This window comes from Xyrauchen texanus, chromosome 25, assembly GCF_025860055.1.
Source record: "Xyrauchen texanus isolate HMW12.3.18 chromosome 25, RBS_HiC_50CHRs, whole genome shotgun sequence".
NCBI lineage: Eukaryota > Metazoa > Chordata > Actinopteri > Cypriniformes > Catostomidae > Xyrauchen > Xyrauchen texanus.
In genome coordinates this window covers 5,649,436-5,666,872 of record NC_068300.1, presented here as the reverse complement: position 1 = coordinate 5,666,872, position 17,437 = coordinate 5,649,436, and the positions used below count along the sequence as shown (strand labels likewise).

The 17,437-nt window shown below is 38.9% G+C and overlaps 1 protein-coding gene across 1 annotated transcript in view; it reads left to right on the top strand.

Moving 5' to 3' along the window:
- Positions 1-550: 550 nt before the first annotated feature.
- Positions 551-17,437, top strand: part of LOC127618560 (zinc finger protein 501-like) — a 346,529-nt gene continuing 329,642 nt past the window's right edge. The window contains exons 1-2 of the mRNA XM_052091079.1: positions 551-586; positions 1,016-1,129. Of these exons, the coding sequence (XP_051947039.1) occupies positions 1,016-1,129 (114 nt within the window). The 5' untranslated portion in view covers positions 551-586. The remainder of the gene's footprint in view (positions 587-1,015; positions 1,130-17,437) is intronic.

Here is a 17,437-nt window from a genome sequence, read left to right as displayed (position 1 = left end):
AAAGAGGTGTTAAATTGAGTTTAAAAGTCTTAGAAGAAAATAATTTCTATAATAATCTGTATATCACAATTAATTCACAAATCATTTAAAAGTTTGTATATAGTAATAGATATAACAAAAACAGCAAATTGCATGGTTTTGTAAGTGTGTTTTCCAGGTAAAGAACCCTTGCCATAAATGCACCTATCTGTTATCACAAATAGATCTAAAAATTGTAATCAAAATTAGATAAATAATTAAACGTTTTGGTTATTTGTAAATTAACTTGTTTTGCCTGTGATTACATTTTGTCTGCCATCACTATTAAAGCCCATCTAAGATAAAATTATGATTTGTCTGGTGTTTCAATACAACATGTGCATGTAAAATATTTCCATACATATTACAAATATATTTTATGTATTTATTTATCTATCGTAAATAGCGATGATATATGATGAAGATATGTAAAACCCGGAAGGTTTCCTAAACTCATACACACTCCAGTCCAGTAGTTGGCGGGAAATCACCAGAAGTTGTTTTGCTAACCTTCATTAAACACAAGAAGAACTCGCAGCTTGAACGGTAAATTCGGTACATGTTTTAGGTAATTTGTGAGATTTCTTGTTATTTCTGTGTGTATTTTTATGCATGTTTTCTCTCTTTCGTGTTTTAATGATCGTAAACGACGCTTATCGCCCTATGTTTTGGTTTTGTGACTCTTTAAAATATTAATTTTCAGGAGAAACAAGCAGAAATCTGAGAATATCATGTTTAATTCCTTTAATTAAAGCTGTTGTTTATAAATGAGTCCAACGAAGGTGATTATATGTTAAATAACGCCAGATATTTTAATCTGGAAAGCATCACAATTGAATTAACATCTAAACATCTTTAAAATATCAGATTTACAAACATTTTAAATCAAAAACGAATGTCTTACTGTCATCCTATATTAGACGTCTTATAGAGATATTTCAGATGAGAAAAAACACACAGTCCATTATTATAATAATGATGATGTTTTTGTGTTCAGATGTTCATCATGAGAGAGCAGGTGGATGTGATCTGCTGTAAATCAGTAGGAACTGATCTGTCCATGCTGGATATTGATGATTTCATCACAGAAATCTCTCAGCTGAAGAAAGAGGTGATGTCACTGAAGACAAAACTGATGGAGAGAGACGACAGGTTACAGGTTAAACATTCATTTCATCCTTAAAGTTGAGATTGTAATTTTTTAAATGATGTGATATGATGAACAGTACAGATGTGATTGTGTTGTGTTTGTTAGGAGCTGGAAAAGGTTTCCTGTCAATCTTCAGTGTGTGTGACTGATGGGACCTCCACAGAATGTCAGGATTCAGTGTGGAGCGGCAGAGATCAGTCCACACCACAGCGACTGCTGGACAAACTCTCTGAACAGAGATCCAGAGACACACAGGACTCACAGCTCACTTTACTCTGTTCTACTGACGGTAATCAGGGTGATCAAACCTCCACAGAGTCTCTGACTTCTATCTGTAACACTGAAGAACAGCAGATGCTGCAGACACCAGTGAAGATAGAAATGAAACAGGAGGAGATTAAAGAAGAGGAACAACAGAGTAATGGAAATGATAAAGATGATGATGATGATGATGATGATCAAACCTCCACAGAGTCTCTGACTTCTGTCTGTAACACTGGAGAACAGCAGATGCTGCAGATACCATTGAAGATGAAGATGTGTTCAGTGAAGCTGCTGGACTGCAGGAACCTGATGAAGATGAGAGGAGAAATCAAAGTAGAGGAAGATCAGAGAGATGATGATTTTATTTATTCAGGTATGTTTCTTATGTTTTAAATATTTATGACAATCGAACGTCATGTCAGAATCTGATACAAAAAACACGGTTACATCACTCAAAAGTGGCATTAAAAAGTTCTCAGTTGTTTTTATTGTCGTTTTTGCAGTACGGAAGCTCAAATAGGCATTGTGTTATTATTATTTTTCTGTCTAGTTTTCTCGTGATCTCGGCATAACAAAAAGTTGTTTTCAATAAGTCTATCTGAAGGGAACAGCTAAATGCACTGTTGCATATTGGATGACCGAATACGTCATTATTTTGATCAAGGACTCACTCAAGCTGAAATAGCTGTCTGTCTCTCAGTCATTGACAACTTCCAGATTAGTGTCAGACACCTTAGAGGAAGACTATCACGTCTACAACTTTGTCATAGACAGTACAGTGACCCTGAACGTTTGGTCAAATTCATTGCCATCCAACTTGAGGGACAGGGACGTCTGCATGACTGCGGTCAAGCCAGCCGCGATTTAGATCTGAGTGCTCGCATTTTGCAGTAATGACGGAACCTTGCGGAAAGCACAGAAAGACGTGTTTCTTGACTACTTCATAACTTTACATTTATATATTACATATAATACATTTGGCTTTTTTGCGAAGGATCTCTCATTGTCCTTCATACCTTGTAATAAACTTTGAATTGTAAATCCTGTAGGTCAATTAAAACTGTATACTTTTTTTTTTTTGTAGAAAATTAAAGGCAAAAACTGCTTTTTGTATCGTCCAGACTTGACTATGACTTATTAGCGCACAACTAAGAGTGCAGACATTTCAAAATAAAAGTCCCATGTGTATTTCAGGCTTCTTTATAATTAAAAGTCCCTTATTGTGTACCACATTTTTTGTACCGTATTAATTCAGTACGATTAATTATAAAGAAAAAAAACTCAATTAATCATGTCCCCAGACTGTAATAAGGAATATTCCTGCCAAAGAGCATTTCATGCTTAAAGTACTGCCTGTTTTCTGCGGAGGACAGTACGTTGAACTACAGCAGTAATATCAAAGCACATTTTATACTGAGAACAAACCACTCAATACATTTATAAATAATACATTCTTGCTTTTAAACAGCTCAATGAAGCACAAATCCGAATGCAGGAATATAAAAACCTGTTTTTCTGAGTTTCGTACTTCATTTTACTTTTAAGTAAGCTTTTACTGTATACTTATGTTGCGACGCAAACATGGTGAGATGCTCCAAAAACGTCTGTCTGTCTCGCATGCACTTTCAAGTATCCTTAGAAAAGCCCGTTGAATAAATCTCGACTGACTGACGATTTCAATTGCAAAATGGTTTTCTGTGAACTGTGGGCAAATGATTGGCTTATGTTCAATAATATGGACAAAGATACTATATAATGTCTTTTCAATGCTTTACTCATCTTCCACAATAATTTAATGCATTTTATTTCTCTGAAATTATTTTTATTTTTTTTATAATATATAAATATATTGATTAATTGGCTACTATGTAATTTATCCAATTACATTTTAAGCATTTGACACCCCTAGTAAATATATACCTTTTGCACAGCAAAAATCACAAATGAATATTTTACCTTTGTTGTGTTCTGACATTCTTTCTGATTTCTTTTTACATTTGTCCCTCTTGAATTGATTTTTGTCAGTTTACTGTGTTCATTTTAGAGCTGATGGAAGTGAAAGAGAAACATCAAGATCCGATTGAAGTGGAGGAGAAACATCAGTATCAGAAACATCATGATTTATTAACTGGAGAAAAATCTTTGAGTGACTCAAAGACTAAGAAGAATTATTCACCAAAAAAGCCTCAAAGAAAAGCAGCCAAGAAATCTCTAACCTGCTCTCACTGTGGAAAGTGTTTAACATGTAATAAAGATCTTAATATACACATGAGAATTCACACCGGAGAGAGACCTTACATGTGCCATCATTGTGGAAAGAGTTTCACTCAGTCACGAAACCTAAAAATGCATGAGAGAATCCATACTGGAGAAAAACCATACAAGTGCTCAACCTGTGGAAAGAGAGTAACATGTAATAAAGATCTTAATATACACATGAGAATTCATACAGGAGAGAAACCTTATACATGCTCACACTGTGGAAAGAGTTTCACTCAGTCACGAATCCTAAAAACACACAAGATAATTCATACTGGAGAAAAACCTTACAAATGCTCACACTGTGGAAAGAGTTTCAATCAGTCAATCAACCTGAAATCTCATGAGAGAATTCATACTGGAGAAAAACCTTTCAAGTGCTCACACTGTGGAAAGAGTTTCACTCAGTCACAACACCTGAAAACACACGAGAGAATCCATACTGGAGAAAAACCTTTCAAGTGCTCGACCTGTGGAAAGAGTTTCACTCGTTCACAACACCTGAAAGCACATGAGAGAATTCACACTGGAGAAAAACCTTTCAAGTGCTCGACCTGTGGAAAGAGTTTCACTCGATCACAACACCTGAAAGCACATGAGAGAATTCACACTGGAGAGAAACCATACAAGAGCTCACACTGTGAAATGAGCTTCACTTCCATAAAAACACATGAGACAGTTCTCACAGGATAGTCTTGTCTAATTATTTTGATGACTCTTCTCCACCACAAGATGGCATCACCTTCAATCATTAGACTACATGCCCATATTGGTTGTATGATGTTGCACAACTCACCTCTTGATAACATTTATGAAGTGTATTGTTGTTCTTGTGTTCCAGATGACCTGGTGCTTATGTGAGCAGAACCCCACTAAATGTGAACCTTTGCAAAAGCAATGTATTGAAGTTTTTTTTTCCCCCCATGAGATAGCTTTAGATTTTTGGAGTATATACACTCACTGAGCACTTTATTAGGAATCCTATACTAATACTGTGTAGGGCCTTACTTTGCTCTGAAACGGCCTCAATTCTTCATGGAATGGATTCTACAAGATGTTGGAAATATTAAGATATTTTGGTCCAGGATGACATGATTACATCAGGCAATTTCTGCAGATTTGACAACTGCACATTCGTGCTGCAAATCTCCCTACATTCCAAAAAAGTTCAATAGTATTCAGATCCGGTGACTGAAACCAGTTTGAGATTTGATTTGTGACATGGTGCATTATCATGCTGGAAGTAGCCATTAGAAGATGGGTAAATTGCATCCATGAAAGAATGCACATGTTCCAGCAACAATACTCAAATAATCTGTGGCATTCAAGTGATGATTGATTGGTATGAATAGGTCCAAAGTTGGTTAAGAAGACATTTCACACACCATTACACCACCACCACCAGCCTGAACTGTTTGCACAAGGCAGGTTGTGTCCATGGATTCATGCTGTTGGTGCCAAATTCTGACCCTATCCTCTGTGTGCCTCAGCGTGGTCAAAATCCATTTTGTAATAATAACAAGTGACAAATGTGATCGATTGAGCATAAAGAAATAGTTCACCCAAAAATGTAAATGTTCTCATGATTTACTCACTTTTAAGCCATCCCAGGCTCGACAATAAGGACTGCCCGATGGCCCTGGGCCAGTGCTACATTTATAATATTAGTGCCAGCAAACAAAAAGCGAGATCGTATCTTGTAAATTATAAATGTGATAAAAGTTTTGGGACATTGTATATTTTTTTTCTCCATTTTAAAATTTTTATAAGCACATTCAGCTCTGTATGTTCATTCAATGCAACTGAATGGGTGCCAGCTGTTTGACGGTACAAAAGTCATATTTAGGCAGCATAAAGGTAATCCACACGACTCATCAATCAATTAATGTCTTCTGGAGCAAATTGTTATGTTGGTGTAAGAAACAAATAGATAATTAAAAGTTTTTTTAAAATTCTGGCCAGCACTGGGATGCTGTTTGAAATGAGATACAGTTATTTCAGAAGTTTACATACAGCTAGATTGAAGTCATTAAATCTGGACTTCTACAAGTCTGGTTCATCATTATAAGCAATTTGCAAATGGCAGGGGGTACCACGTTCATCTGTACAAACAATAGTAGGCAATAATAAACACCATGGCAACATGCAGCCTGGTGCTGTGTAGTTCCTGGATGCGGTAGAGTGCTCTCCGCTTCAGACGGCCACAGGCGTTGTCTCGTGTGTCTGGGTTGCGATCACACTGAGGCAGCGTTTGTGGATGGTTCATGTTCTCACTGCGAGAGCATGACCATGGCAACGTTGCGGTCGCGACTCGCTTTCAATAGAAAGCATGCCACTCCAGCCGTCCCCACATTGCTCCTTCCGACGGGATTGAGGACGATGCGGCTGGCGATGGAGGTGATCTAGGGACGGCAGTGGGTGCGGCTCCGCCAGGTACGCCCCCTCGGACCACCCGCCCACCGGCACGCTGGTTGCCTCCCGTCCGTGCTCTAGATGTCTGCTAGAGAGGTGCTGTGGGCCAGTGCCCACGAGGACGCCACACTTCTTGAACTCATAAGGGGGCAGGCACGGCCTAGGTCTGATGCCAGTGCGATGGCGTCGACTGCCCAGTGGGCAAGCCTTTGTCGTGTTGAGGCTGCCTGGAATATGAGTGGCGTGCAGCGACCTCAGTCGGTGCTGACTCCAAAGGAGGAGGTGGCGGGCGAGTTGTGACATATGACAAGAGCACACGCCTCCTTGGAGATTTATGTATGCTACCATCGCGGTGCTGTCTGAATGGATAAAGACGTACTTGCCTTAGACCAGCGGGAGAAACCTCCACAGGGCAAGAAATATAGCCAGCAACTCTAGGCAGTTGATGTGTCAACGCAGCCGTGGGCCGCCCAGGACCCGGCGGCTGCATGCCCTTTGCACATGGCACCCCAACCCTATTTGGAGGCATCTGTGGTGAACATGATGCACCCACACTTTCTGCTGGAAAATTATCTCTAGAAAGTTTTAAACAATCATGTGAACTGCGACACCTGTCGAGCCACTTGATTTTTAACAAAGGGCCACTTGTGGCTCGCGACCCATAGGTTCTCGACCCCTGATCTAGGATGACCATACTTCCACTTTTTTTTGGACCTGAACAAAGTGAACAAATATTTGTAGAGCAACCTCTGTATGTGACCTGTAATGCTGGCACTTGCATGTCAATGGCAAAAAAGTCTGAAAATACAGTGGGCATGAACCCAGGTGAGGGGAGAAACAAGCCCTAAGTCAATATTCACATATGTGACAAGAACAAAAATGCCAGCCCATGGACTGAAAAGTGTGAAGTATAGTATAAACATTTTTTTTTTTGGCTTTAGGTTATTTGGCTTTTTTGGAGGGTTCTCGGGGAGGGGCTGTGGAGAGAGATTTGTATGTGTTTTATTGATGTTGTTTGAATGTGTTATATTTTGATGATCTAGTTGTTGGTGGCCACAGCAGTGTGTGTTTGTCTTGGGGGGGGGGGGTCATGCCCGTGTCAGATGGCACAATGAGGCGCCGCTCACCCACTGATCTTTAGTTTCTGGATGGCACATTGACTTGAAGTAGTGAGTGTAGATTGGGGGGTGTGGAGACAGCAGTGGGGGTTCTGTTTTTATGTTGAGAAAAGAGAAAGTAGGCATTAGAGTGGAATACGATCCCACTCAACCTGAGTCCTTGTTACAGTGGGTGTCCTTCCTAAGCAATGGAAAACTGTAAACTGTACCAATGGGGAAAAAGGAGGCAAAATAATTTTTAAGAAGAAGCTGATGAATAAGTGGCCAATTAGATGAGACAGTAGTAATATAGGGAGATGGTGTTATAGTATTACACAGACAGTATGGAGTATACATTGCTAGGGAGGAAATAGAAAATAAGTATTACTGTCTAGATTAAGACTGGGACACACAGGGTTGAAATCAACACTGGCACTTATGGGTTTGCATGAAAATGGATTATGCAATGTGTGTGGTGTATCTGAAAATGTATGTCATGTGCTTTTTATGTGTAGTAAATATTACATATATATATATCGTGATATAATATTTGGTCATTTTAAGAATGGGGAGGACAGAATGAAGAATGAGGATATTTTAGGAAAAGGTTTAATGGACGGACAGGTGTATAGAGCACTAATTACATTTATATATGACTCAGGTCTAGGGTCTAGAATATAATAGGTGTGGATGGAAATACTCTACCTAATCTGGAGCATGAAGAAATAATTGTGAATGTTAGAGGAAATAGACGGTGGGCCGAGGGCCCGTATCTGCTTTACTTTTCCGAAATGGATGATCCCCATGGAGGGAGAACCTGAATTTGTAAAGTTGGGACGGTTGTTTTATTCTCAACGATATGAAAAGTGTTGCCACTCCCATTTATTGCACATTTTCCCCCGAAATCATAATGCACGACCGTAAATATGCAGGCAAACGCGGTTGCCTACTATATCAGTCGAGCCAATAGTGTGGCAAGATACTGATATAGGATTATTATTAACCAATCAGATGTAGCTTATTTAGAACAGCTGTTACACGGATGATTCAGCTGTCAGACACGAGCAGCATCTGCGGCGGCAGCACAGTGACTATCGCCAAGGACATTGTTTTTGTGATTGTAAGTATTCATTTAATTAGAATATGATATCTATAAAAAAATGTTTGTTTTGTACACTGTGTTGTTCAAACGTATGTAAGGGTCTCGTTAGTGTCGTTTTAAGTAGGGTAGTTTCAGCTGGCTAACTAGCAGTAGCTAGCATGTCTAACGTTAAGTCACAGCTCTGAACCAAAACTACGACATTACTATTAGATTAATGCATCCTTCATTTTATTTCTTTTTGATGTCTTTTGTATGATTTCTTTGAGTATCATTGCTGCATGATGTAACACCCGGGAATCATTTGTGTTGATGGTGGCATTTTCAATAGCTTCTTGACTTGTCATTTCTCCTTCACTTTCTTCAGATGAGGAGGAAGCAGAGGAGACAGCAACTTCATGCACAATCTTGTCAGCTGACAGATTGTCCACATATACAAGATAGGTTGTGGATGCCTTCAGGAATTTCAAGAAGGGATGAGACTTTTGAAGTCTTGCCTTAAGTGAATGTGCCTTATAAGCTGCAATGTTCACTCCCTCTGTTTCTTCCACAGTTTTTTGAATGGCAAATTCAGCTTTGACAGTCGAAGCACTTCGCAGTGTTTTAAAAGCCTCTCCTCAATGACTGTTTTGCAGAAGTGCTTGTATCCATTTTCATATATGTTTGTTTCTGTTCTCTCATTTTTTTTGTGTGGTCAGGTACCGGGTATAATCTCGATAGCAGGTGAAGTGATACCGTGCTTCACTAGCCACCAAGTCCCTGTCTTGGATATGGAGAAGGAGAGACTCATCCCTTCTCCCTTCAGTGGCGAGAAGCAATTTCCCGGCATGGAGTGTTTCACACTGTGTTAGTTTTTCTTTTACCCTTTTCCTGCTGTGTGTCTGAACCTTGTACTTCTCATGTTTGCAAATAATGCATTGTACTGGAAGCAGGTGTGGGGCCTGCTTGGACGTGTAGAGATCACGGGCATTAGACCTCAGAGCCCGTGTTTTTACTGGAGTTGCCTCATCCTCTGCCTCTACCACTAAAAAAAGTGCAAAACAATAGATTGAGGTTCTGCACCCTTCCCCACATCACTGATTAAAGAAAAATGGTTTGTAACTTTCAGCAGGGGAAAAATCATGCTCCATATATTGGTTTCACCTGTTCCCTTAACATGGTTAATAAACCAGTTTCACAGTGTTCAGTTGTCTGGCCTTGTTGATGTTAATAATGCCATAATTGGAAGGGTACATTTTTGCAGGATGTTTTTATTATATTACTGTTAATACACTGTATATAACTATATTATTTGTACTATTATACTGTTACTGCTACTACACTGCACATAACTGTATGTGTTTGTTCATACTGCATATCCATTTCTATTATGATCTATTATGCACATTTATGTCATTTATATTACTGTAAAACATACTACATTCTTAAATGTATACTACTGTCTACACTGTACCGAATGTCTTAAACTGCACCACCTATCTATATAATACTGCACTGTATGTCTTTTACTGCACCTCCTGCCTATACAATATAATACCAACCTTCATTTGCAGTTTCTTCAACTAATACTGCCTTCTCTCTTCTCCTTTGTGCTCGTTCTATCTTCGTGATATTTGTGAAATGGCTGTAGCACTCCCTGTGGTAGCCAATGTTAGCTGGTTTGACTAACTGGTTTGTAGGTTCCTGGCTTTGTAACTTGTATGCCTGTACTGCCTCTTCTGCTGTAAGACTTTCTCTGCATTCAAGGTCTTTCCACAGAAACACCGATTTAATAAATTTCTCCCAACTTATGTCTGTGAAGGGAATGGTGGGTCCATTTCCCTCACATATATGCATGCAGCACTTCATGTTTTTGCCATTTCTTCCACAGTAAAAATGTGCGGGAAAAAGAGTATTGTCTGGCTCGTTTTAATCATAGACATAATAAATACATAGACGCCCAATTGCCCGCTGGAGCGTACGTCAAAGGTACCGCCACATTGCGGAGGGCAACTTTCCCATAACTTTCATACCGGGAATTGAGAAAAATGTGTTTCGTGTGCTGCTTGGGGCTGTACAAATCGCCACACAATTGAAAACAGGTCTCAAGGAATTACCTTTCACAAGCAAGACTGAACATTTGTTTCTGGTTGTATTTGGCCATTATATAATATAAGAAACTTCAAAATACTACTGTTATTGTGTCACAAAATGTAGTTTTAATAGTTTTTCAGTCGACAATGTAGTTGTCTAAAGCTCAAATCTATGGTTTATTCATAAAGACAGAGCCTATTTAAAATTTTGATCTGACGTTTGCCGCTGGCTCTGATGTCTAGTGGTTAAACATGAGATATAATTCGTCTTGTGTATATCTAACGGGCGATCTTTGGTCTCATTAATCTATAATTTGTTCCTTGGCAAATCGTTTTGGCTGAGGGCAAAGTGAAGTTTCATAACTTTATATTTAGGCTATTTTAACGTTGTATCCTGCTGTAGATGTCTATGGTTTTTATGATGTTGTGTTTCCAAGCAATACCATGGATCAAATGTGTGAAATCAGAACGGTATATTTATTAAAGATTACAACGAAATGACAGGACATCGTATGACAAAAGATGGTTACATAAAATAAAAACAGTGAAAATGCATAACGTTACCTCTACATTCACATTTTGTGTCAAACTGAATATGTAGCATAAGTGGGCAAAATGAGTTAACAAGTTCAATCTTTCCTGGGCTAAAATCACTTCTCGAAAAGATGTGCACAGACAGCAACTTCATATCAGCGGGCCAGTGTGTTGACAAACGCGTCACCAACACCGACACTTTCCCACGCACGCAGCTGGAGGAGATAAAAGAAGAAAACACAGCAGAGGAACAACAGAGAGAAGATGATGATGATGATGATGATGATCAAACCTCCACAGAGTCTCTGACTTCTGTCTGTAATGCTGGAGAACAGCAGATGCTGCAGACACCTGTGAAGATGAAGATGTGTTCAGTAAAGCTGCTGGACTGCAGGAATCTGATGAAGATGAGAGGAGAAATCACAGCAGAGGAACAACACAGTGATGAAGATTTTATATCTTCAGGTATGTTTCTTCCTGTAATAATTTTAATATTTATGACAATCGACCGTTGTGTCAAAATCTGTTTAAATATTTTGCAATTCCAAAGAAATGTCAACCATAAAATAGAAAAACAACGTTTTGAGCAAAGAAAGAAATGAACAAATCTCCTTTTAAATTGTTCATTTATGTCTATATTTTACCCTATTATAGTGCTATACACTGATTAGCCAAAAAATTATGACTACCAACAGGTGAAGTGAATATAGTTGATCATCTCCTAACAAGGCCACATGTCAAGGTCTGAGTAGATTAGATGGTAACCAAACAATCAGTTCTCGTGGTCAGTGTGTTGAATGCCGGACAAATGGGCAGGAGTAAAAACCTTAGTGACTTTGACAAGGGCCAAATTGTTATGGCCTGATGACTGGGTCAGAGCATCTCTTAAATGGCAAGGCTTGTGGGGTGCTCTCAGTCAGCAGTGGTGAGTACCTACAGACAGTGGTCCATGGCGGGACAAACCACAAACTGGCGACAGGGTGTTGGCGGTTATTATTATTGACTTTTAGAATTTTAATACATCATATATATTTCAGTTGTGCACCTTTAACTCTAAATCTCTTGGATTTTATTTTGACGATCAGAATACTCCAGGTAGTGTCATTATGTCTACAAGTGTACAAACATGACTGTTTGCAGACCAGCTGTATCAATCACATGATTTTTTGTGCCCGAATGAAACTACTATCCCGAACTTCTTTCAACAACCTACGCACAAAGCAATGGGTGAGTTTATTAGAGAAAATAATGATGAGGCAGTGTTTTTTTCCCCCCGATGCCTTTCTATACCATTGCACTCTCCTTTTCTTTGGCTTTTGCATTATTGCTGGTCATTGCCGGGCACTCGCTTGTCAGGACAGTGCGCACACCTAATGATAAATGTTTGAAATCCATCAAAGCTTTTGCGACAGGATCATGCAATCTTCTACTCGCAGAATAAAGAGATAGAACAGTACATATGAGATGCTTGATACATATCTGAAGCAACAACTGTGCAATTTAAACCCTCTTGATGGAAGCGAGTGCAAACAGGAGAGCCATTTTCAGAGGAGGCCACACAGCTCGACTGAGTCTAGCGGCTCAAAGGGGTTCTCCTGAGTGCCCACAGGGGGCGCAGTTAGACCCGTGAGGGGAACAGGCATGGCCTGGGAGGATTCAGCCTCCGGGCGCCTCTTAAGGCACCTGTTGTCCAGGTCATGCTCCCGCAAGGGCTTAACGTCCACTGCATCGTGGTGGGCCGGTATAGTGGCTACAACACCTTCAGGGTAGAGGGGGACAGCCACCCCTCCAACCTCCTGTGCAGAAACGGTCCCAAATCAGCTGGAGCACCTGGAGGAGGAGACTCCACTCTCCGCTGAGCGTGGCCTGTCGTGTTGAGGCTGCCCGGGATATGAGTGGCGCGCAGCAACTACAGAGGTGGAGATGGCGGGCGAGCTGTGACATTTTGACGAGAACGCATGCTGTGTCTGAATGGATCAAGATGTGCTTGCCCTGAGCCAGTGGGAGAAACGTGGAGGGCAAGAACTACAGCCAGCAACTCCTGGCAGTTGATGTGCCAACGCACACATTTTGGAGCAATATGCACTGCTATCCAGGGATGTCCCTGCATTTTCCAGCAGGACAACTTCAGACCTCAAACTGCCCGGATTTCAAGTGCATGGCTGTGCAAGCAGAGAGTGTGGGTGCTAGATTGGCCTGCAGTCCTGGTCTGTCTCCAACTGAGAATGTGTGGCGCATTATGAGGCACACCAGATGGCAAAGAAGACCCCATAGAATTGTGCAGCTAAAGACATACATAATGGATGATTGTGGAAAATTCCACTTTCTAAACTTTACAAGCTTGTGTCTTCAGTGCCCAAATGCTTAATAAGTGTTATTAGAAGAAGTGATGATGTTTCACAATGGTAAACACTCGACTTTGCCAACTTTTTTGGAGCATGTTTCAATCATCTAATTTTAAATATCTGTACATTTTCAAAAAAGAATGAAATTCACAAGGAAAAACATCATATAATGTTTAGTTGTAGTGATTTCAATATAGCAAAGGGTGAATATAATTAACAAATCAATCCTTTTTGTTTTTATTTGCATATTTCATACTGTACCAACTTTTTCAGAATTGGGGTTGTATATCAACTATACTAATAGAATAGCCTTAAATAATGTATAGTCGCATAATGGAGAGTTTGCAACCCATGATTAAGTTAATGCATCGAAAGCCATATGTTCTTTACTTCTGTAACAAAATTACAAAGGCAAAAGATGTTAGGTTCATCTCAGAGAGTGCAAGATCTACATGTACAGTTCCTAATAATGGTAAGCCGACATAATATTTAAGCTATTATTTGGTTGGTGTGTGACCATTCAAATTCACATTTCGATTTGTATCACAGTTTTAGGGTCACAGTTTTGGTACTGTTCGGTATTTATGTTCAGAAAATAAAATATTACTGCCAAATCCGAAGTAAAAATACCTTAACAGGTTTGATTTTAATAAAAATCACCATATATTACTACAGGAGCCATGGTGTTTGTAGTAAAATCATAGTAATCGTGAAATCATCATGTTACTTTCATGGTTACAATATATAGTAAAATCATGTACTGTATGGACACTACAGTATTACTGTTGTAAAAACATGGTTAATTGTATCAACATCATGATTTCTGATAAGACAGCAGTCAAGATTATTACAGTCATGGTTACTACAATATTACAATAGTGAAAACATGGTTAATTTTCGTTATAACCCTTAAAGCTGCAGTATGTAAGATTCAGAAACCCTTGTTATTAATGACACCTGTGGCCGTGAACTGCAGCCAGATGCCTGTGATCGCGCGCGCACACTCCAAAGAGGCTGAGCGTGATTCACCGGCATCATGCTGACAGATGAGGCAGCATAATTAAAATTACACAGTTCTGATTGTTTTATTAGAATCTTTGAGACTTCATATTATTTTTGACTCGCCAATGCTGGAATGGGGCTAAAAATAGATATAGGTCTGGATATGCGAGACAGTACTTTGATGTATTCACATTTTTTGCAGGATATATTAACTGCATTTTTATATAATAGCCTATGTCAGCGTTAGCTAGCTAGCTGTTAGCTAAATTTGGTGGATGATGACAGTAGCTGTTTATAAAATAGACTGTATATTATAAATATGTTGATACAATTCTGTATTGATGTGATTCCATCACAACTGTCATTTTGAAATATCGATGCACTATTGTTTTATAATAATAGATGATATATATTTTCTGTATAACCATTTGTGTTACACTAACGAATGGAGATTTTTGCATTATCTTGAACATTGTCTAGCATTAATATCATGTGTCATTGTAGTTTACCTTGCTGAATAATTACAGATTAACATTGACATTAACTTGACTTTAAGTATAAAGAGAAGATCGTTGAAATGATTTGAAAGTTGTGAAGCAAGGTAGCTTGCAATTCATCAGCATTCACAGGCAATATCAAATAAGGTAAAATTACACAGATCAATCCTTATGGCACTATATTTCACATGCTTTGCAGTTTTGTAAGCTTATCTGCCCAATAAGAAAAACGCCAATTCAGGTTCTGTTTTGATCCCCAAAACACCAAAGAAGAATGAAGGTCCTTCCAGGAATCAAATGCCCTGCCGATGTTCGGCCTAGTTTTCGCTAAACTACAATCACGTTCCCGCTTAGCCAGACAGGATTTAGAAGATACATTTTTACATAAGATAGATACATAATTTTTTTGTTTTTTTGGCTTACTCTGAGTTTATGTAACTGTGTTATGCTGGGAGCCGGAAGTTTGCTGGATTCCTTCTGTAAGATAACGTTACCTAGTGTTGCAGACTGTCAGTTGACGCTCGGGAGTGCTCAGAAACGTCACATCCTTTGTATTTTCCCGGCAAAAGTGATCTGGTCCCTTCGCAAGTAAATTAGTCAACAGGCTTTAGGCAACCTAGGAAGACTGGGAAGAATAATTTTTTAAGTTGCATTACAAGGTGTTCACATGTTGGCAAAAAATGTTACATATTGCACCTTTAACTAAAAAAATGTCTCTAATTACTAAATCAACATTTTAACTTAATACTTGCATAATTACGCTATAGGCATCAACATAAAATGCATTTCAAACTCAACTCAACGTATATTCAACATTCGGAAGCTGTAGTCTACATCACTTTTGAAGGAATAACTTTCATCATGTTGACCCTCGTGAAACACAGGCATGTCCCTTCTGTTATTCAGGGTTATTATTCAGGCGCATTAGTGGAGGTTTTAACTGTATGTTTATGATGCAACGCAACAAAAAGTGTCCATCTGACACACATGTTCGTTTTGGACTGACTGATGATTTCACTAGCAAAATGGTTTACTGTGTATATATATTAGCAGTTGCAGAAATACTGAAACCAGCCCATCTGGCTCCAACAATCATGCCATGCTCAATATCACTGAGATCAAATTTTTCCCCATTCTGATATTTGATGTGTACATTAACTGAAGCTCCTGACCCGTATCCAAATGATTTTATCCACTGCAATGCTGCCTCATGATTGACTGATTAGATAATCGCATGAATGATTGTTGGTTTGTGTATTTCTGTAGCTGCTGATCTTCTGGGATTTTCACAAACAAAACTCGAATTTATTCCAAATGGTGCCAAAAACTAAAAAATATCCAGTGAGCGGCAGTTCTGTAACTCAGATAACCGCTCTGTACAATTGTGGTGAGAAGTATAACATCTCTGAATGCTGTTCTGAGTTGCGTGCAGGTTGTGGCAGCACGAGGTGGAACCTACACAATATTCGGCAGGTGGTTTTAATGCTGTGGCTGATCAGTGTATACATATATATGGGTCTTTCTCAGAAAATATTTATATATTATTAATTTGATAAATTAATTGGCATACCATGTAATTTATCCAATTAATATTTTTAAGCATTTAACAGCTCTAGTATATACAGTATATCATTTTTGCACAGCAAAAAAACATCAATTCATTTTTGACCTTTGTTGTGTTCTGCTATAATTTAAATCAGTGTTCAATTTGATTTCTTTTTACATTTTTCCCTCTTGAATTTATTTTTATCAATTTACTTTTGTTCAATGTAGAGCTGATGGAAGTGGATGAGGAACATCAAGAACCGATTGAAGTGGAGAAGAAACTTCAGAATCAGAAACATCATGATTTATTAACTGGAGAAAAATCTTTGATTGACTCAAAGACTAAGAAGAATTTCTCACCAGAAAAGCCTCAAAGGAGAGCAGCCAAGAAATCTCTAACCTGCTCTCACTGTGGAAAGTGTTTAACATGTAATAAAGATCTTAATGTACACATGAGAATTCACACCGGAGAGAAGTCTTTCTCATGCCATCAGTGTGGAAAGAGTTTCACAGATGCAGCCTATCTCGAGAAACATCTCAGCAGGTCACTCTGGAGAAAGGCCATTTGAATGTGATATTTGTGGTAAATTATTTGTTGCTGCACGATACTTAAGACAACATCATCTGATAACGCACACAAATGAGAAGCCTTTCAAGTGTTCTTTTTGTGAACAGAGTTTTGCACGCATGTCCTATTTGAAAGAGCACCAGAAAATACATACCGGCATGAGGACTCATGTGTGCTTTGAATCTGGGAAGACATTTACTACAGTCAGCCACTTGACAGTTCACCAAAAAATTCATACTGGAGAGAAACCTTACAAGTGCTCACACTGTGGAAAGAGTTTCACTCTGTCAGAAAATCTAAAAACACATGAGAGAATCCATACTGGAGAAAAACCTTACAAGTGCTCACACTGTGAAAAGAGTTTCACTCAGTTAAAATACCTAAAAAGTCATAAGAGAATTCATGCAGGATAGTCTTGTCAAATTATTGTGATGACTCTCCACCAGAAGATGGCAGCACCTGCAATCATTAGACTACATGCCCGTATTGGTGGTGTGATGTTGTACAACTTGTGTCTTGAGAACATTTTATGTATGAACTGTATTGTTGTTCTTGTGTTCCAGATGATCAGGTGC